At 45.4% G+C, this 22,598-nt stretch overlaps 1 protein-coding gene across 1 annotated transcript in view; it reads left to right on the forward strand.

Moving 5' to 3' along the window:
- The window catches only part of TESPA1 (thymocyte expressed, positive selection associated 1), a 33,260-nt gene extending 10,946 nt beyond the window's left edge, over positions 1–22,314 (forward strand). The window contains exons 4-9 of the mRNA XM_083171256.1: positions 2,394–2,440; positions 10,775–10,828; positions 15,073–15,109; positions 17,415–17,498; positions 20,925–21,133; positions 21,608–22,314. Coding sequence (XP_083027382.1) covers positions 2,394–2,440; positions 10,775–10,828; positions 15,073–15,109; positions 17,415–17,498; positions 20,925–21,133; positions 21,608–21,660 — 484 coding nt within the window. The 3' untranslated portion in view covers positions 21,661–22,314. The remainder of the gene's footprint in view (positions 1–2,393; positions 2,441–10,774; positions 10,829–15,072; positions 15,110–17,414; positions 17,499–20,924; positions 21,134–21,607) is intronic.
- The last annotated feature ends 284 nt before the right edge of the window (positions 22,315–22,598 follow it).

Below are 22,598 nucleotides of genomic sequence, written 5' to 3' on the forward strand. Positions count from 1 at the left end.
AGCATGTAGGTAAGCAGCATTTATGTAGCTTCAATTTTTAATTGGCATTATGGTGTGTGACTTAACATGTAATGGGCATTATGGTGTAAATTTTTAATGCGCACCTTCGGCGTGCAATGTCCCTGTTTGAGAAGCATATTGTAAATTTTGGCTCAATTGGTTTTGGTATAGTGTGTATTTTGGCTCAATCCATGTGGAAAAATATGAATTTTGCCTTAATCTGTGTGGCATAACATGAATTTTGACTCATTCCATGTGGCATAATGTGTAAGAGGCAAGTACAATATAAGAGGGTTACTATTGTGTTGCCTGATTTGTATAAGGGGTATATGGTGTGGTAAACTTAGTTGACAACATAAAAGATGCTGAAATGTTGTCTACCAAGTTTTGGCTTTTAGTATTTTTTTAGGACTGGAATTCCGCCTCACCCCGCAAGTATCTTAGGACATCGGCATCCTGCGGGTGCACCTTTGGAGGGCACCCGCCAATATATCTCCCTGCATCCTGGGAGTGTCAGAATTTGTAATATATATACATATATATATATATATAATTAGTTGAAAGTATTTACACAAATAGAGACACACCCATGAGCAGAAGCAGCGCTGGTGTTACAATGAACAGATTGACCAATTTTAAGGTGGAAAAAACAATTTATACTACAAAAATGAATAAAAGCATTACATACATTTACACATGACAATATCACACAGTAAAAATAAGTTAAAAAGAAGGTCTCACTCTTTGATTGGATGTAGATCCGTGAGGGCCACTGCCCTATTGAGTATCAGTCCAATTGGAAAGTGCACTTAACCAATGGTATATCTGCCGATTGGGAAGATGAATGGGGGAAAGATTGTGGGGAACAATTCACCGGTCCTCTCTATATTCACGGGTAGATGTTAGTTGCCGCTGGGGGAATCAATGGAGAAATGTCCGTAATATATCCCTCAAAGGACCTCTGATGGTTTTTAGGGAAATTGGTATTCAATACCCAATTTGGGCACCTCCCATATGTGGAAAAAGTCGCAGTGGATGTTGTAAACACTGGAGGAGGGTGGGCAGGAGTTCTCCAACCTGGACTTGGTTTGGTAGAGGGGGGTGGCAGAACCTCTAACAGGTGGCTATGATGGTGTTTGCTCACCTGGAGGTAAAGGCTGCTGGTTACCCCTGGTCACTATTATGGTGGAGATTATCAGTCCCACTTGAAATATTTTGGTGGAGGACCACTGTCTCACACAGGTGGCTATAGATGGCGGGGCTCACCTGGAGTTCAGTGTCCTGTAGAGGTCTTGGAGGGTAGATCAGGGTCACCTTTGAAAAAGCCACAAGCCAGTGGCGAAACGCGTCAGGTGTAGCCTCTCACTCTTGACAGATTGGACCTATAACACCTTCCAGTCCATCCTCTGCCTACCTTGGGAATTTCCACCCTGATCTCCAAGACCTCTACAGGACACTGAACTCTAGGTGAGCCCCGCCATCTATAGCCACCTGTGTGAGACAGTGGTCCTCCACCAAAATATTTCAAGTGGGACTGATAATCTCCACCATAATAGTGACCAGGGGTACCAATTTCCCTAAAAACCATCAGAGGTCCTTTGAGGGATATATTACGGACATTTCTCCATTGATTCCTCCAGCGCGAACTAACATCTACCCATGAATATAGAGAGGACCGGTGAATTGTTCCCCACAATCTTTCCCCCATTCATCTTCCCAATCGGCAGATATACCATTGGTTAAGTGCACTTTCCAATTGGACTGATACTCAATAGGGCAGTGGCCCTCACGGATCTACATCCAATCAAAGAGTGAGACCTTCTTTTTAACTTATTTTTACTGTGTTATATTGTCATGTGTAAATGTATGTAATGTTTTTATTCATTTTTGTAATATAAATAGTTTTTTCCACCTTAAAATTGGTCAATCTGTTCATTGTAACACCAGCGCTGCTTCTTTGAAACTTAATTCAACAATTCTTTTTGTAAAAACCACAGGGATTGACTACCCCTGTACCCCAGCAGCTGCTAGGAGAGACACCTCATATAATAGGCGCCCTATACTGCTCTCTAGTGAAGCAGATTCTTTTTCTTTCACACCCATGAGCAGACCACTCAACCAGAACACTGGTCACGCCTGCCACATTATTAGGTGCTGGCCACAACCCCTATTATTGCACATAATAGGCCCTTGATAAATTTCATCTCCAGGCCCATTTAGACCTTAATCTGGCTCTGGGTAAAGGTTCCATTCTCCACTGAGCTGAATGTAACATGTGACACAGGGCCAGCCCAGCAGCCCCCAGGAAAGTGTACAGAAATGTAAATGTTTATGAAAACGAATTAATGTTGAATACACATTGTGACATATAATTTATGTTCACTGTCTCACAGCTCATCTATGGAAAACACATGTGAAGAGACGTTACTTCATCCGAAAGGTAGTTATAAACTCTCTGGTTATAAACCATTCATTTCACGATAAATGATAAGTATACAGTATAATACCTATACAAGTTCAGCTTTAGATCTTAGTCCTAGTTTTTATGGTTTTGCTTTGATAATGTAGAGATGAATTAGGCCTGTTGCTCTCTGAATTATAAATGTAATCCCTACCTGAAGATGTTCTGGATGCTTGTAGGAGCAGTTTATTTCCTAGTTGGCTGAACCTAACCTGATTTAATTTCTGCTTTGGTATAAAGAGAGAGATGTATCAAGCACAGGAGAGATAAAGCAGAGACTTTGCCCAAAACAACCAATCAGCTCCTGTTCATTTTTCTCGCACAGTCAGGGGCCAATTGAGATGGAAACTAGCGTTCTGAAGTAGTCCTAAAACCAGTGGTGTAACTATAAATTTTGCTCCCCCCTGCCAAAAAGTTTGTGGCGCCCCCCTCCAGGCTCCTCTCCAGCGTGTTTCCCCAGCGTGTGACGTGATGATGTCACACACATAAGGGAGAAGCTGAAGCAGGAGAGAGGAATAGAGACCAGCAGACACTGCTGCTTCCCTTGGCTCCGACGCATCCCAGGCCGCCCTAGCACGCCCGTCCGCCCGCCCATCCTGTACACAGTAGCCAATAGCCGGCTCTGTGTAAAGTCAATTCAATCAGTGGGGAGGGATTTGTCATCTCTGCCATGGCCCCACCCGTGCTGCATCTGACTCGCCTCTAGTGCTCAGTCAGTGGGCAGCGGCAGGCAGCAGCATGTCAGTGCATCGAGCGGGTGCCGGCGCCCACACAGACCCTGTTACTGCTTGCTCCCCCAAGCGGCTGCTGGGGCTGCCTTACAGTAGTTACGCCACTGCCTAAAACCACACACATCCTGCGCTTCTTCCTGACAGTTTGCTGGTTCTGGTTTTTGCGTTTCTTTTGGTTTTGCCAAGACCGTGGATGCCTACTTTGGAACGAAGAGGACCAGATCTACGCCGGAGGACCCTTGTAAGTATAATTTCCTTCCACAGGTACCCCTATGGATTTCTTCAGGACGGGTGGACGGCTACCTACGGGCTCAAGATAGATAAGTATCAGTATGTGTGGGACCCTCATATGCCGGTCCCTCCACTACTCCATCACCCTGCTACTTCCCTCATACTCTGGCCCATCCTCTCCTCTATTACCCTGCTACTTCTCTCACACTCCGGCCTCTCCACTCCATCGCCCTGCGCATTTCCTCACATTCTAATTCCTCCATCATCCTGATCCTTCCCTCACACTCCAGCCCATCCTCTCCTCCATTACCCTGCTCCTTCCCTCATACTCCGCTCTCTCCCCTCCTCCATCACCCAGCTCTTTCCTCCACACTCTGGGTTCTCCTGTCCTTCAGCACTCTGCGCCTTCTCTCGCACTCTGGCACCTTCTCTACTCCATCAGCCTGCTCCTTCCCTCACACTTCCCTCCCATCATCTCCTTCATCATACTCCTTGCTTTACAGTGATGGTTGGGAATATATCTGAGAGAACAGGTTTGTGGTGTTGCAGCCAATCCTCCTCATGTGTTTATATGCCCATCCCTTCTACCCCTACAACCTGCGCGGTCACTTCTGCGATGATTGGCTACAGGCATAGTTGAGAGAGCATTGCCCCGAAGGTTTAAGGGAGGGCCAGGAAACGTGCCCCAGGAGGTACTGTAATGTGGATAGAGGAGATCCAACCCAAAGAATAGTGCCCCATTACTTTCTATGGCAAATCCACCCTTGCAAACAGTCTTTAGAATGATTGGTTGCTTTCAGCAACTACTCCAATTTATCTCTCTCAGGGCCAGATGTATCAAGCTTCCCAAAGTGATAAAGGGCCTTATTTTGGTTCATTCTTTCTGACAAAATCCTTCTTAGATGGGCAAAACCATGTGCACTGCAGGGGGGCAGATGTAACATGTGCAGAGAGAATTAGATTTGGGTGAATAATTTTGTTTCTGTGCAGGGAAAATACTGGCTGCTTTATTTTTACACTGCAATATAGATCTCACTTTGAAGTAAAACCCCACCCAAATCTAATTCTCTCTGCACATGTTACATCTGCCCCACCTGCAGTGCACATGGTTTTGCCCATCTAAGAAGGATTTTGTCAGAAAGAATGAACCAAAATAAGGCCCAAAGTGAGGAATGATAAACAACAAGCCAATCAGCTCTTACCTGTTATTTTTCAAACCCAGCCGGTAACATGACAGGTAGGAGCTGATTGGCTGGCTGTTTATCACTCTCCATTTTATCAATTTGTGAAGCTTGATACATCTGGCCCTCAAAGGTTTGAGATGTCTCCTTAAGACTTATTTGCATATTGAGGTTACACAGCACAACCAATCAGAGGAAGAGGAGAAGGAGTAAGTGAGTGTGCACTACCTAATTCCCCTGCACTCTGGCTACAAATGTAAATGGAGAGATGTGAGAGGCGTTGGGGAGGTCTGATAGGCATGTGGAGATGTCTGATGTTGGCATTAAAGAAGATATGGCCCCCCCTGTAGTGCATCATGGTTTTGCACAGATGCTTGCTTTGTTTTTTTGTTTTTTGCTTTACTTACTTTATCTGAAGATTTCCCTTGAAATCCCAGTCAGTCCTGGACAAAATATTTCGACCCCTTTGGTGGAAGATTTCTGTGGATGCCACTGACATGTAGGTGTGTGCCCCCCTCACTTAACCCCGGCGACTGTACCCAGTTCACCGCAAACCCCACCCCCACCACTGCTACCCCCCTCCAATAGCCTGGAAGCCCAAACACTGAAACACTTGAATGCCCAATACCTGAGTTCTCGAGCATGTACAAATACCCGACTCCCAAATTAATGACTCTCAAATACCCAAAAGTGCAAATGTGCTCAAGTGCCCAAATATGCGAGCATCCGAATGTGCCCAAACTGGCCCGAACAACCGAGAGCCTGAATGCAGCCGGAACCTGCCCGAACGCACTCAAGAGCCCAAACACCCAAGCGAAAGAGCGCCCCAACTCCCGAATACCCGAGTCCCACATGTCTTTAGCTGAATCTTCCCTGCAGCAGATCAGATCAGAAGATCCAGCTAATGATCTGCGGCAGTGCACATCGGATCGCGGTTGTGAACTATTTGCAGTGAAATTGCCCTAATGTGTGGGTACATTTACATACATTAACCAGGCCCTATGTTTAATAATAACAAATGAGCCTTGTGGCTTTGTTGCTATGGTCCCCACATAATGTTATTATACTGATAAAGGCTGGTGACATACAGTATATCCTCTTTGTTTCCTGTAACTGTAACTACACTGTAGAATACTCCCAGGGTAGATCTTCTTGTTACTCTATCTACTATGCTTCCTTTCTGGTTTATTATCACTATCTGGCCATACATCTTCTAGAGATAATCCTGCATGTCACAGTTTATATAACAATGTATTTTTATTTAGGAGTTCAGTTTTGTAGAATACATCCAGTTCCTGAAATGCACAAATACATTCTTCATTATGACTGATAGTAAGGCCATATGTGCATTATGGGCCTGTTTCTAAAGGTGCCCATACACTGCCTGCGACGTCTCGCAGCAGTGTACGGACACCCAACTGTGTGAGCTGCCGGGACCTTCCCGGCGGCAGGGACACATGCGATCCGCTGTGATGGATCGCATGCGTCCCTGCTTCCCACCCGCCCCAGAACGGGTGGTCGGACGGCCAGCCGGTCCGACCACCTAGTCGGGTCCGATGCGCACGGGACCGCGCATCGGACCCTACTGCATGTCAGGGAGAGGCGATTTGGTCCGATTTAAGGGCCGATTGGTTGCAATCGGACCAAATCGCCTCTATGTACGGGGGCCTTTAGTCATATATGCAGATGGTGGCCCCATCTGCAATATTACTACCATATACTAATTAGAGTGTCAGTAAAGGTGCCCATACACGTTGCAATAAGCAGGCATCGCATCGCACAGTACAAAAAGTATAGGCTGCACATAATTTTTGTACTGCCCACAGATCACACTGCACGCAAATCGCATGCAAAACGCACGCGTGCGATCCGATGCGATGCGACCCACCCGATAACTCGTCGCATGGCGCGCTGCTTATCGCAAAGTGTATGGGCACCTTTAGGCTATATGGAGATAATTCAGGTGCAGTTGCACAAAGTTCTGATTATATCAGTATTTTGCGCTCAACAGGTTCTGCTACATCAGAAGCAGGGTATACAGTCCTTAGGTCGACAAGAGGAAGGGCGATATGCATTGGGTCCACCACTGAAGGTCGACCTGCACCAAGGTCAACACCTCTGGAGATCAACATGGGGTTAGGGCAACAGGGTCATTAGGTCGACACATGCATTAGGTTGACATGGTGAAGGTCAACAGTCAAAAGGGTTTTTCACTTTCTTTTGAGCCGACGTGCCGCAGGCAGTATTTCATACCCTACCATCTACTAGGGCATAGAGGGAGAATAAAATAGTGTGATGAGCGCAGTGAGGCACCGTGCCCGAAGCACGCTAGGGGACGTGGTGCAACGTTACGGTGTCCATGTCAACTGTGTCAATATTCAGGACAAAAAAGTGGGTCTACTATTGTGTTGCATAATGTGTATAAGGCAAAGGGCCAGATTCTCTAAGCTTCAAAAGTGATAAAATGGAGAGTGATAAACAGCCAGCCAATCAGCTCCTACCTGCCATGTCACAGACTGTGTTTGAAAAATGTCAGACAGGAGCTGATTGGCCTGCTGTTTATCACTCTCCATTTTATCACTTTTGAAGCTTAGAGAATATGGCCTATTGTCTTATTTTCAATATATGTATAAGTAGAGATGTTACAACATGTATAGTCTTATACAGTTGTGCTCATAAGTTTACATACCCTGTTAAAGTCGAGTTGCACACACGCCATTTTAGGATGGTATGGCCGCCATTTTGGTTCGCAGAGTTGCGCAAATAAAGTATCCATATCCGAGTCTGTGTGACAAAGTGGACCAGAAGCGCAGCCATACTATTCCACATAAATTCATAATACCATATTTACACCAAATAAAATATAGTTAAAGGTTTAGAGCACTACACATAGACTATTCAGCATTACATACTTCCGTCTGTATAATGTTTGGTACCGTTACGTTCCGTTTCTCATGCGCAGTATTCCGGTCATTGCGAATAAATCGCAATTCATACGGTCCGATAATTACGGACAAAATCCATATTCCCAAGACTGTTTCTGTTAAAATGTGTATTACAAAAGAATCTAGTTATAACCGGTTCTTACTGCTATTTACGACCCCTGACGACGATGCCAACAGACAAAGGACTCCAAAGTTCACTCCCCCTGCACCTATCCGAACCAGGTGCAATACTTTGCCCCAATCACAGAAGACTTGACATACGAACCCTAACCAATAGGAGTGGCCTTTAACCTCCCCCTTCTGACCCTATAAGTTAGGTGACCCAGGGCGGCCTCGGTCACTTCGGCACAGCTTCTTTCCCCTGACCATTGACCGGGCTATAGTTCAACCTGAATATAGCGAGCTCCGACCGGACTGCGCTGCGCATATTTGATGAGACGGTAAACGGTTGCATTCACTGTACTTACTTTTATTGTATTGTTGGCTGGTTGTATCCTGTGCCTGTTTTCTTTCCCTAGAAGAGCTTGAGTAGTATATTCATTGTTAGACAACTGCATTACGTGTTAAACTGTGTTTTTCCTATTTTCTGTAATCCCCTTTTGTCCATTAGGGACTAAATACATCATTTACGGAGTTTCTATCTCCTCACCTTTATACTGTGGTCTCGTCTCTTATTCGCATCTAGCGATAAGGTATATTACGGACATTGTCCTTAAAGGTGTATTCGCAGATTAGAGACAAAGTACTGCAAAGGGATCTCTTATTAATACTTTGGTTCTTCCGTGTACAATACACGATAAAGGTACGCTACGCTGCGCTACGTTTTTGTTCGCATGTAGCTAGGAATAAAGGGTACGCAGGTTACGGACATAATACGTAACCTACGCTTTTCACTTATTGTTCTTTGATCATATAAATATCGGTATTGATAACCCTAGCAGAATTTGTGATTTTCTGAACATTTGTCAGAGAATATGAATGATAACTCACAAACTTTTCTTTCACACCTGGTTAGTGGTTGGGGGAAGCCATTTATTGTCAAACAACTGCGTTTACTCTTTTTAAATCATAATGACAACAGAAACTACCCAAATGACCCTGATTAAAAGTTTACATACCCCAGTTCTTAATACAGTGTATTGCTACCGTTTAACATCAATGACAGCTTGAAGTCTTTTGTGGGAGTTGTGGATGAGGCTCTTTATTTTTTCAGATGGTAAAGGTGCCCATTCTTCTTGGCAAAAAGCATCCAGTTCCTGTAAATTCTTGGGCCCTCTTGCATGAAATGCATTTTTGAGATCTCCCCAGAGTGGCCCAATGATATTGAGGTCAGGAGACTGAGACAGCCACTCCAGAACCTTCACTTTATTCTGCTGTAGCCAATGACAGGTCAACTTGACTTTGTGTTTTGGATCATTGTCACGCTGGAACGTCCCATGCGCAGCTTCTGGGCTGATGACTGCAAATTCTCCACCAGTATTTCCTGATAACATGCTGCATTCATCTTGCCATCAATTTTCACCAAGTTTCCACTTCCAGTGCCTTTGTAGTAGAGATGTACAGATCCGGATTTACCCGGAATTTAAAACGGGATCTTATTGGCTATGCTGTAACATATGTTTGCTAGCCAATAAGATCCCGTTTTGAGATCCAGGTAACTCCAGGTAAATCCGGATCTGCACATCTCTACTTTGTAGCTCACACATCCCCAAAACATCAGCGATCCACCTCCGTGATTCACAGTAGGAATGGTGTACCTTTCATCATAGGCCTTGTTGACTCCTCTTCAAATGTAACGTTTATGGTTGTGGCCAAAAATTTTAATTTTGGTCTCATCACTCCAAATGACTTTGTTCCAGAAGTTTTGAGGCTTGTCTCTGTGCTGTTTGGAGTATTGTAAATGGGATGCTTTGTGGAATTTGCGTAGTAATGGCTTTCTTCTGGCGACTCGATCATGCAGCCCATTTTTCTTCAAATGCCTCCTTATTGTGCATCTTGAAACAGCCACACCATTTTTTTTCAGAGAGTCCTGTATTTCAGCTGAAGTTATTTGTGGATTTTTCTTTGCATCCCGAACAATTTTCCTGGAAGTTGTGGCTGAAATTTTTGTTTGTCTACCTGACCGTGATTAGGTTTCCACAGAATCCCTCAATTTCCACTTCTTAATTAGAGTTTGAACACTGCTGATTGGCATCCTCAATTGCTTGGATATATTTTTATATCCCTTTCCTGTTTTATACAGTTCAATTACCTTTTCCTGCAGATCCTTTGACAATTATTTTGCTTTCCCCATGACTCAGAATCCAGACACCTCAGTGCAGCACTGGATGAAAGATGCAAGGGTCTTTCAGGAGACCAGAAACTCACTGACCTTTTATACACACACACTGATTACAAGCAAACAGATCACAGGTGAGGATGGTTACCTTTAGTAGCCATTCAAACCTGTTTGTGTAAACTTGTGTGCATGTTATCAGGCCAAAATCTCCAGGGTATGTACAATTTTGATCAGGGACATTTGGGTAGTTTCTGTTGTCATTATGATTTAAAAAGAGTAAACACAGTTGTTTGACAATTAGGGGGAAATTTACTAAAGGAAATTTGTAAAAAATAAGTGTATTTGTATCCAGAAATACACTTATTTTTGATATTTACTATCCCAAAAATACGGCAATTCGTATTTCTATTGATAGCACATCAATACGAATATGAATTGCCGTATTTTCGGGATAGTAAATGTCAAAAAATAAGTGTATTTCTGGATACAAATACACTTATTTTTTTTTACAAATTTCCTTTAGTAAATTTCCCCCAATATGGCTTCACCCAACTACTAACCATGAATGAAAGAAAAGTTTGTGAGTTATCATTCATATTCTCTGTCAAATGGCCAGAAAATCGCTAATTATTCTAAACTAATGAGCACAACTGTAGGATCAAATTGCTATTTTGCTAGTTAACCTCTAAACAGTTTCTGATTTCTTTACTGGAATCTTTGTGCCATTGACTTTTTGTGAAAAATTTTCTCTGCTGCCAATTTTGGCTGAATTTTGTGATTGATAAATCTGCTTTGGCTTAGTCCACCAGGAAGTAGAAAACACCTGGAGGTCTGGTTAAGGGAGGGGCTATTAGGATGAATGTTGTAGGTGGTGGCACAATTTTAATATACTACATTTCAAAGTAATAGTAATACATAAAAATACATACAGTATGTGTTGTTTACAGGGTCCTACAGCAAAGGAAACAGCTTGGAAGATGACTTTATTCTTGGAGCTGAAGGTAAAATCTAAAAATAAGAATACTGTTAATGGTAACAATTTAAAAGAACATTTTTTTTAAAATGGGAATATAAAATGATCATGCTGAAAAGCCTGAACAAATTGCACCAGGAAGTTTGTGCACACAAGCTTACATACCCTGTTGCAATGAAAATAAAACAATAGAGATGATAAAGATTTGGCTGTATTGTGTATAAGTAAATGAAAATGCATACCCTCCAACATTTTGCAAATATAAATCGGTACAGGGGGCGTGGCCATGGATATGGGGGCATGGCCAGTGGTATAAGGGGTGTGGACACTGATGCTCATCCAGCAGCTCCTACACTGAGTGAAGGCAGCACTTGGGCCAGTGATGCTAGACCTAGGTGTGGGGAGTGTAATAGGATTCACAACCCCCAGCCCAGGTAGCGCTCTTTCCCTCACCTTCTTATAGCTCCATTCCCACACAACACGGCCGCTGTCCAGAAAAAGCGTGCACAGACAGGGTTTGCAGGCGGCAGGGGCGTAACTACTTTTTTTGCGCCCCCCCGCTGGACATTTCGGGCGCCCCCCGAAATATTAACCCCCTCCTTACCCGTCCCCATTGCCGCCGGCGCTTCTGCCTCTAACCCGACACGCAGATCTATGTCGGGTGACGGGCGGTCCCCGGCTCCGGCTGCAGTGCTAATATAATAACAGACACTCGGAAAATGTCTGCCCCCATACAGCATTATGGGGGCAGCCATTTTCCGAGTGTCTCTTATTATATTAGCACTGCAGCCGGAGCCGGGGACCGCCCGTCACAGATCTGCGTGTCAGGTTAGAGGCAGCGGCGCCGGCAGCAATGGGGTAAGGAGGGGGAGGGCAGGAGTCGGGAGCCGGGACCAGGTGGTAACTATAGTCCCGCAGACCCCCCAGGCGCCCACACCTGCCTAGCGCCTCCCCACCACCGCGGGGGCTGCGGGACTATAGTTACGCCACTGGCAGGCGCAGGGGCGGATCCAGGATAAAATGACAGGGGGGGCACCATGATAAAAAAGGGTTTGGGTGGGGAGGGGCGGTGTTAGTGGTGCCAGTGTACATGCTAAGAGAGCGGCAGGAGAGGGTGGTAATGGAATAAAAAATAGGCCCTGGCATTTAAAGTACGCAGGCCCACCATGGCAACAAAAGTGAAGGATGTAGTTGTGCGCGCGCCAAAGGCGCACTCCGGAAAAGGGGGCGTGTCAACACCATATACAACTTCTACACATTATGCAACAAAATACTAGACCCCATTATACTTGCCCCTTCCACATGATGCCAAATGGAATGAGCCAAAATTGACATAATGCCACATGGATTGAGCCAAAATTCAAATAATGCCACATGGATTGTGTCAAAATTCACATAATGCCAAATGGATTGAGCCAAAATTTACATAATAACACACACGGATTGAGCCAAAATTCACATAATGCCAAATGGATTGTGTCAAAATTCACATAATGCCATACGGATTGAGCCAAATGCATAAAATGCCATACGGATTGAGCCAAAATTCACATAATGCCACATGGATTGAGCCAAAATTCACATAATGCCACACGGATTGAGCCAAAATTCACATAATGCCACATGGATTGAGCCAAAATTCCCATAATGCCACATGGATTGAGCCAAAATTCCCATAATGCCACACGGATTGAGACAAAATTTACATAATGCCACAAGGATTGAGCCAGAATTTACATAATGCCACACAGATTAAGCCAAAATTCACAATACACTTCATAAACAGGGACATTGTCCACCAAAGGCTCGCATTAAACATTTACACCATAATGTCCATTACACGTTAAGTTACACGCCATTATGTCCATTATGTGTTATGCCAAACACCATAATGCCTATTAAAAATGATGCTACATAAGTGCTGCTTCTCAACATGCTCATTGCCAAGAGTTCCATGCTCATTGCCAGAGGTTCCATGCTCATTGCCATGTGGGAATACATGCTCATTGCCAAGGGGGAATACATGCTCGAGGTAAATGGGGGACAGCCGCCGACAGTGGCAGAGCCTGGCTGTATTCAGAGCACTGCAGGTCCCGGCTATTTGAAATAATACCCCTTTCACACCAGAAAATGCATTCCCAGGTTGGCCCCTTTTACACCAGCCTAGTCCCTGCATTTTCTGGTGTGAGGGGGAGAGAAAACCACCCCTCCCCCCCTATAACCAGTTATCTCATTTAACCGGCTATATCTTCGGAACCAACTGACCCATTTACATGAGAAAAGTATTATTTTGAAGAACTTTTGAGTAGGCTTTGAATGATTTTGGTCCAGTGAAACTGGAACGTTTGGTTCCAGAGTAATCTGCCCTCAAAGAACATGAACAGAAATGAAATTACATTTCAAAAGTAAAAAAATCGGTTTACACGCAATATCTCTGGGACCGATTTGGACCATGCTGGTATCATATTGAAGGCCCAGCGATTTGGAATTGAAGGAAGTCAACGACAAGCTTCTGTGATGGGCGGAACTGGCAGCCGTCGGAACCGGGTGGGGGTCGGAATTGACGTGTCCCATATTATCCTATGGGGAAAAAACTTTACAGGTTTGCCAGGCGATATCTCCGGTTCCCAGGGGGCTAGAGACACGGGGCTGGGCTCGTTGGAAAGCCCTGGTCCTCAGCTACAAAATAAATGACAGGAGGGGCACGTGCCCGGGTGCCCCCCCCCTGAATCCGCCACTGGGCAGGCGGGTCCGTGGTGTGTCCTCATGACATCATGATGGGATGCACACTGGTCTGGACCCGCAATGCACCCCTGGGTACGGGTGCAGGATATGCAAAGGTCGGATTTTCTTGGTGGGTGAAGGGGAAGTGTGGACTCTCCAGGTCGCCGCCTGACACAGCTGCTATACAATGAAGGGGAGCCACCTGTTTCTTTAAAAACCTGTACAATCGGTACAGTGGATTTTAGCCGATACAGACCGTTAAAAAACTGTACTGTACCGGCTAAATCGGTACAGTTGGAGCCTATGAAAATGCTAATAAAGGCTTTGCTAATGCTTATTTGATAAGCTACAATTGCATACCTTCCAACATGACCCTGTCCAGGAAGTCTGCTCCTAGACTTTCCTCTTAATTTAGGATTGCCATCACCTGTGGTGAAGCACCTTTCTTATTAGTTAACCTGTTTAAAAACAGGTGATGGCAATCATAAATTAAGAGGAAAGTCCAGGAGTAGAGCATTGTGTTCTCCTCCTGTAATGTTGGGAGGTATGCAATTGCTACTTTTACATAAAATAATTTAGCTTTAATTATACAAAACTAGTTCCTATTCCACCAAAGACGAAACAGCATAACAGTAATGTCTGCAAGGGCAGAACAGAGAAACACTTGAATTGCTATGTCAGCACCATCTAGTGGTCATCTTTGTGCGCAACACTTGGATTCCCCCCCATAGATATGAGGGACAGCGTTATACTTTTATCATATAGGACTCCGTAGCTGAAAATACAACCATAAAATTTCCTATACATTTTTTGTTAATACATCAAGCCAACCCTGTTCTTGTTGTTAGGGTGCATTGGGTTGATTTGATGGTCTTCAAGCTCGAAATTCGCTATCTAATTGACAAAACCATGTGCACTGCAGGGGAGACAGATGTAACATGTGCAGAGAGCGTTAGATTTGGGTGGGGTTTGCAATTCAAACTGATATCTATATTTCAGTGTAAAAATAAAGCAGCCAGTATTTACCCTGCACAGAAACAAAATAACAACCAAATCTAGTCCCCCTAACACTTGTCCAACTAGTCTGAGGGACAAGTTGGACCTGATTGACTTGAGATTTATCCTATGTGCAGGAGGATCAATCTCTTGGTTAGACCCAATGTGCACGGGAACGTGCACCAGGTCCTACAGCATCAGGCACATCAGATTTGTCAGACAGGCACATCATATTTTGTCAGATAAATTGTCCCAATCCATCTGAATTGGGTTAAATATGACAAAATCTCACAAGTGTAAGGGGCCCTAGGGGCCCTTATCTCTCTGCACATGTTACACCAGCCCCACCTGCAATACACATGGTTTTCTCCATTAGATAGAGAATTTGTCTTTGAAAGTGAACCAGAATCAGGCCCTTTGTCTCATGACTGTTCAGTTGTAAATGACACCACAATCTGCTGTGTATCCATTTGTTTCCAATAGACTGTATTTTATTATTATTAACACATTAGCATTTTCTCTGATTCAGTCTGTTTTCTCCTTTTTCTTTAGCAACTCTCTCATCTGTTCACCATAGTAACAGGATAAGGTAATACAAATGAATTTACAGCAAACATTTTTCTTGGTAGTATCACCTTGAATTATCCATGTTCATGCTTGCTGTTCATTTGCTTTCAGTGTTGTTGTTGTAATACATATTTGTTTGTAAACTCTGGCTTTTCCGTTATAAAGCTGCATACACATCAGACTACATGTCAGTGGCGTAACTAGTGTAAGGCAGCCCCAGCTGCCGCTTGGGGGAGCAAGCAGCAGTGGGGTCTGTGTGGGTGCCGGCACCCGCTGGATGCACTGACATGCTGCTGCCTGCCGCTGCCCACTGGCTGAGCACCAGAGGCGAGTCAGCCGCAGCCCGGGTGCGGCCATGGCAGAGACAACAAATCCCCTCATTGATTTAATTGACTGTACACAGAGCCAGCTATTGGCTACTGTGTACAGGATGGGCGGGCGGATGGGTGTGCTGGGGCGGCCTGGGATGCGTCTGAGCCAGGAGAAGCAGCAGTATATGCTGGTCTCTCTGCCTCTCTCCTGCTTCAGCTTCTCCATTATGCGTGTGACGTCATCATGTCACACGCTGGGGAAACACGCTGCAGAGGATCCCGGGAGAGCTGCGCCACAAACTTTTTGGCAGGGGTTACGCCACTGCAACACGCAAATTCTCCCAGAGCACACCAAAATGTGAGGGCATGGTCTAGTGGTCAGGTACATGTGCTAAAAATATTGCATCACTCCTACGAGGCCACCCCCCCATTTTCACCACTGTGGAGGAATGACCAGTGCCCCCCACCGCAGTACACTGTTAGCCCCGGTTGGGACGCGAACAGTCCTGCAAAAATTGGGACAGTTGGGAGGTCTGTACACACTGTGCAATCTTGCAAAATATATAGTCAGTGGCCACATCCAGGAGCCGTCATTTAGGGGCAGTCATTATTATATACAAAATTGTCTAATGTGTACCAGCTTAAGATGATTTTCCAGAAATTCTGTTCACATCTGTTTCTAGATCTTTGCAGAATAAAACTGGTATACAGTCAAACACATATCTTTAATATCAGTATGCACAATATCAGCACATTTCTGTCCGAATCAGGGTGACAAATCAGGCATATTCATACCTCCCAACTGTCAGGTTTTCTTGGGACAGTCTGCATCCCGCTTGGAGCAGACAGGGGTACCAGCAGCTCATACACGCAGCGTCTATTAACAGTAACAGAGTGGCTGGGGGCCATGGCCAGGATCTCACAGCGCTGGCCATGCCCCCTCAACAGTGAAAACGGGCCTCGCGGGAGTGACATGATTTGTAGGCCACACCCCCAAATATTGGGTGCGCACCTTCGGCGCATGCAGGAGTCCCACTGGCATTCTTTTCCCACAGCACTCTTCTTGCATTTCAATTACAGCTCTCTTACTCATCTATACCTGCATCTCTTCTCATTCACTTCCCTATATCTCAGCTGTATTGTGTACTAAGAATTGTATTGTTAATTGTGCTCTGTTTTTGTTCTTCTGTTGCTGTTATGTCTTATTCTGTATATCCTGTACTGTTCTACTGGCTGCCTAGGATCTATGCTGCTAGCCAAATATGTACCCTGTGTCACTCCCGTAGTGTCCTATATCTGTACCGTTTTTACTCGTCTACCAATCTGGCTGGTGCAATCACCATGTGGCGCCGCTGAATGGCTGCCTGGGTGCTGCACAGCTCAGTAATTATATGATCCCCATATCCGTGTCCCTCATTAGAGTACATCTAGTGCACATCTGTATGTGTGATGTATATCTGTACTGCCATTGTTGCTCGTTCTGATAACCGTTTGTATTACAGTATGTGCATTATTTTTAATGTCTGTAAAGCGCCTTGAGTCCTGTTGGAGAAAGTGCACTATATAAATAAAACTTACTTACTTACACTACAAATGTGAGGAGGTATGCCTATGGCTCAGTGTGTAAGTGGTTGTCTGCAGTAGCGAGCAACATCGCCCAGTTAGTCCTACTGTATGGCCAAAGAGGCAATAGTATATGTAAATGAAGGATGCAGCGATATGTCACTCTGCCCTTCTTTCATAATTCTTGCTTGTACCATGGATTCGATATGTCAGCCTGTTGAGCCGGCATACCGGCTGGGTACACATCACATAGATTTAGACACTGGCTGTTATGCATGTCAATCAAGCTCTCTGTGGCAAAAGTAGAGGTGTTTTATGTAAATATTAATACTTATGCAGGAAGTTTCTTATATCAAAATAAATGTATCTCTTTATAAAAAAAAAATAATTATACAGTATGTACTTCCATCATGTTATAATACAGAGCAGTAGCTGTTCTGCTTGTGTCCACAGGGTGGTGCAAGAACATCTACGACTCAAAACCATGTACCTTGGTGAAAGCATGACATCTAACAAAACCTTTAAAACTAGTTCCAGGTACAGTATGACATACAAAGCTGATCTTTACCAGATTGCACATATTAAACATATACACTGTATTGTGACATCTTCTTGGCTTGATCCAATGGCTTTGCATTATCTCTGCACTGCAGTCTGTGATGTTAAAAAAGAGTATACTGTACATACATACCAGAGGTGGATTTTCCAAAAGGCAACCTAGGTGCCTGCCTAGGACCCTGCAGGTTCCAAGGGGCCCTATAAAAATATCCTGGCCAACCAAAATTTCAAAGTTGGTCCTAATTCAGATTTGTACTCAATGCTGATGTTTATGCAGCTGTGTATATATCAGTAGACTTTGCAAAGTGCAAAGGTGGAGAGGTGATGGCCCCAAACTGGTATTTTACATTGTCCAAATACACCTCTGATACACACAGTATAGTCACCATTTTCTCATTGTAATGGTTTTCGGAAAGACACATTGACACTGCGCATTGACACTGCGCATTAACATGTGTACACAATAGGGGTGATGCATCTCCAAGGATGGAGTGAGAATCATCCAACTCAGTCTCACTTGCCTAATCCTTTAGAAGCCCAAAGCAATGGCAGGACCAATCCACAGAGACACAGCAGAATGAAAGAAGGGACACTGGTACTTGTGTACTAGCACGGCGCCCCGATAATTAGTCGCCCGATTTTTTAATCGAATTGCATCGCATGCCATACACCCGATGCAATTTTAACCCATATTCGATATTAAATTGTATAAGCACCCTAATGGGGAGGGGACGCGGATACCTGTGAAGCCCGCGAGGTGACGTGTATACCTGTGAAGGTATCCGCGTCCCCTCGCCGGGCTCGCTGCGCTCGCCACGCTTCGGGCTCGGTGGCTCGCTGCGCTCGCAACACTTTCTATTTTCAACTCCACTCCGACGTGGATAGTGGGGTATAAAAAGGTCGTAGGATGCGTACCACCGCCCCTCGCGAGCTCGCTGCACTCGCCACGCTTCGGTTTACGTTTATACTTGGGGGTGGCGTGGGGGTGCATTTAACCATTGTAAGCACCCATTAGGGTGCTTATACAATTTATAATCGCATCGCATTGTATGGCATTGTATGCCATATACAATGGCATACAGTTTAAAAATTGTATGCCATTGTACAACATCGGCCGATATCACGTCACATCGCATACCATCGCATGCGATATGGTCTGCGATGCGATGGGCGCCGTGCTAGTACACAAGTACCGGGACACTAAACACATGCAGTGAGCTAGGCAATTCCACAGCTGAATACAAATCACAGTCGATGGCAGGCAGTGTCCACCAGCCCAGCAGAGAGGGGCATTGAGGGTGTTGTGGAAATGCGGGATATGCGAAGTGGTGCATATGTATTAAGTATAGGGCTTGCATACTGATAATGAAGTCGGTATAAAACAAATTGTAGGGGAAGACTGGTTGGACAGATGTGTACAATTACACACATAGGCCCTTATTCTGGTTCACTCACAAAGGCAAATTCCTTCTCAAATGGACTTAACCATGTGCACTGCAGGGGTGCAGATGTAACGCGCAGGGAGAATTAGATTTGGGTGGGGTTTTACTACAGTGAGATCTATATTGCAGTGTAAGAATAAAGCAGCCAGTATTTACTCTGCACAGAAACAAAATAACTCACCCAAATCTAATTGTCTCTGCACAAGTTACATCTGCCACCCCCCCCCCACCCCGTAGTGCACGTGGTTTTGTCTATTTGAGAAGGAATTTGCCTTTGTGAATGAACCAGAATAACCCCCATACAGGCGAACATAAGCATTCTGTTTGTTCATTGCCAACTGACTCGTGCAGGACTGTGCATCACTATCCAATATGTACTATAGACCAGAGGTTCTCAAAGTTGGTCCTCAGGATCCCACACAGTACATGTTTTGCAGGTCTCCTCACAGAATCACAAGTGAAATAATTAGCTCCACCTGCGGACCTTTTCAAATGTGTCAGTGAGTAATGAATGCACATGTGCACCTGCCGCGTTCACTGTGTGGAGTCCTGAGGACCGAGTTTGAGAATAATAGACAGCTGCTATAGACAGATAGGCCTACATGTTTATATCCAACAACAGAACCAACAGTGCAAGATGCAAACAGCAACTCACCGCAAACGATCACCTGGAAATGTCAGAATATGTTTATCATACCTGCTGCTCTGGAACTACACACCCCAGGATCCCTGTCACAGTGTTAGCATGTCTTAAGGCAGGGGTGTCCAAACTTTTTGCGACAACGGCCAGATTTGGTGAAGTGTAAATGGGTGGGGGCCGACCATTCAGCCTGACATTCTTTGAATCATTAATCACATCAGAATGGTCCCCCACCTTTCCCCCATTCACTCTATGTCCCCCAACTTGCCCCTTCACAGTATTTCCCCCAGCCTGCCCCTCCTTCACTGTATGTCCCCCATTCACTGTATGTTCCCCACTCTGCACCCATTCACTCTATGTCACCCAGCCTGCCCCTTCACAGTATTTCCCCCAGCCTGCCCCTCATTTACTGTATGTCCCCCATTCACTGTATGTTCCCCACTCTGCACCCATTCACTCTGTCCCCCAGCCTGCCCTCCTTCTCTTAATGTCCATCAGTGCCTCCATTTATTGTATGTCTCCAAGCCTGACCCTCCTTCACTGTATGACCCCCATTCACTATGTACCCCACTCTGCCCTTATTCACTGTATGTCCCCCAGCCTGCCCCTCCTTCACTGTATGTCCCCCACTCTGCCCCCCTCCCTTCTCTGTATGTTTCCCAGCCCCCTGTGTAAGCCAGAGGAAGGAGAGGCAAAGCAGGCACTGCAAGGACAGGAGATGCTTGGGCTCCCGCTGCTGCCCTCCTCCGCTCTGCATGTTATGGGAGCAAGCCTTCCCCTTGCTGCCCCCCTCCCCAAACACTGCTGTCACTGTGATTGTGGAGTAAGGTGATATACGATTGCAGCAGCAGGGGTAGGACGCCAAACACATCTGACTGTGGCGGGCTGTCACTGTGATTGTGGAGTAAGGTGATATACGATTGCAGCAGCAGAGGTAGGACGCCAAACAAATCTGACTGTGGTGGTCGGCACCTCCTCACTGCAGCAGACAGCAAGGTAAAGGCACGCTCGCCGGGGCCCCACCTTTAGTGTCCTGTGCTGTGCTTCCCTCATCTGATGCTCTGCCTGCTTCCAACTGGAGGCTGCGGGCCACTTGAAATGACAGCACGGGCCACAATTGACCCCCGGGCCTGACTTTGGACATGCCTGTCTTAAGGAGTCTGCTGGGATGTCTATTTCCACAGCAGCAGGATTGCAGCATGTTGAATTCCCCCAGTTTTAATCATGTTCTATGCAGCAGAAAGTAGCATTAGTATAGATACAGGTATCCTCTGTGGGAGATACTCTATTTACTAATTGCTTCCAATTTCCTCTTCTGTTCAGTATCTCAGAGGTCCTGACACTGTGCCAGGTAGATCCAGAGAGCGTCCTCTATAACCTGGGATTTGCCTGTGAGAAAATGTGTTCTATGTACAAAATTCCGGCCAGGTTTTTCCTCTTCCCATCTAAAGCTTCAGGCATTGATTTTAGGATGTTTGTTGAATCCCAATTACATCGAATGAAGACTGATGTCCCCAGCTATATACCAGCAGGTAAGTACACCAGTGGACAGTGGCTTATACGTTATATACACTTCACATCTGACCACTTTTGAGGTGTAGCCCTTCAAACACCATGCCCCCCTTCTCAGGAATTACCTATGAAAGCAGTGGCCAAACTTGTCCTCGAGATCTACCAACAGTTTATGTTTTTCAGGCGACCTGTGGATCTGCAGTAGGAATGAATGCAGCATGTTTGACAATGTGACAGTTGGTAATGACTACAGCTGTGCAGTAGCTAGGTGATTTGGAAAACATGGGCTGTTGGTAGATCTCGAGGACTGGTTTGATCACCCCTGCCTATGACATACATCCCAAATGTCCCGATTACAGCGGGACAGTCCCTCTAATTGTAGACTGTCCCTTCCGCTGGTTACAGTCTCCCAGGAAAAAGTTAAATTTCATTCACAAATGTGGTTGGATGTTTTCTTTGGGTGGACCCTTCTGATATTTGTTTTTTATCTTCAGATGAAGAATTCCTGAACAACACAGAAGGTACACTTCACAACTTGTATTCCTAAGTGACACCGGACAGGATCCAAGAACCAGGCCTGGACATCTCAAAGACAATCTGAAGTTCTGAACATGTATTATATATATATATGTAAATAGAAGACATTTCTACGTACTGTAGGGTTCAGAGGACATTATAGCTAGTTTTTGTGGACCCAGCAGAATTTATCTGGTCACGGACATGTAAAGGTTATATGCAAGTAATAGAAAAGTAAATATATATTGTTCAGAATGAGACTAAACTAAAGACTTACAGACCTCTAAAATCTCCTCTCCATAAAGGAGCAGGTGGACGTTGATGCGGGCAGGGCGGACAATCACATCATCACACTTTACCCCCCAAAAATCCACGTTTCGTGCACAATTTAATAGGGGCACAACCAAAATAGCACAGTTAGCATAGATTTGGATCATAAGAACTTGGCCCTCCCGACGGACTACAGATTTACTGGTATGTTTAAATTGTTCTACTGTCTTAGCCTCTACCACCTCTGATGGGAGTGTATTCCACTTATCTACTACCCTTTCTGTGAAGTAATTTTTTCTAACATTTCCCCTGAACCTACCTCCCTCCAGTTTCAGTGCATGTCCTCGTGTTCTATTACTTCTTTTCCTTTGAAGAAAATTTCCCTCCTGTACTCAGGGCCGGTGCTAGGCACCGGAGCGCCCCAGGTGGGGGGGGGGGTCGCCCCAGGCGGGGGGGTCGCCCCGGCGCCCACTGTCGCGCTGTTACGGGGGGGATGATGCGGCCGCTGCGGGAGGGGGGATGGAGGATGCAGTCGCTCCGGGGGGCAGAGCGGGAGATGTGCGGCAGCCGCCGAGTTTACTGGGGGTAGGGGGGAACGCACTCACCTGCCGGGTCCCTGCCACGTCTATCCAGAGCGGCATCTGGCAGGGGTTGGGTAGTGATGCGGCAGCCGCTGAGTTTGCTGGGGGTGGAGGGGAA

Source organism: Crinia signifera, chromosome 2 (genome assembly GCF_055691185.1).
Source record: "Crinia signifera chromosome 2, ASM5569118v1, whole genome shotgun sequence".
Lineage (NCBI taxonomy): Eukaryota > Metazoa > Chordata > Amphibia > Anura > Myobatrachidae > Crinia > Crinia signifera.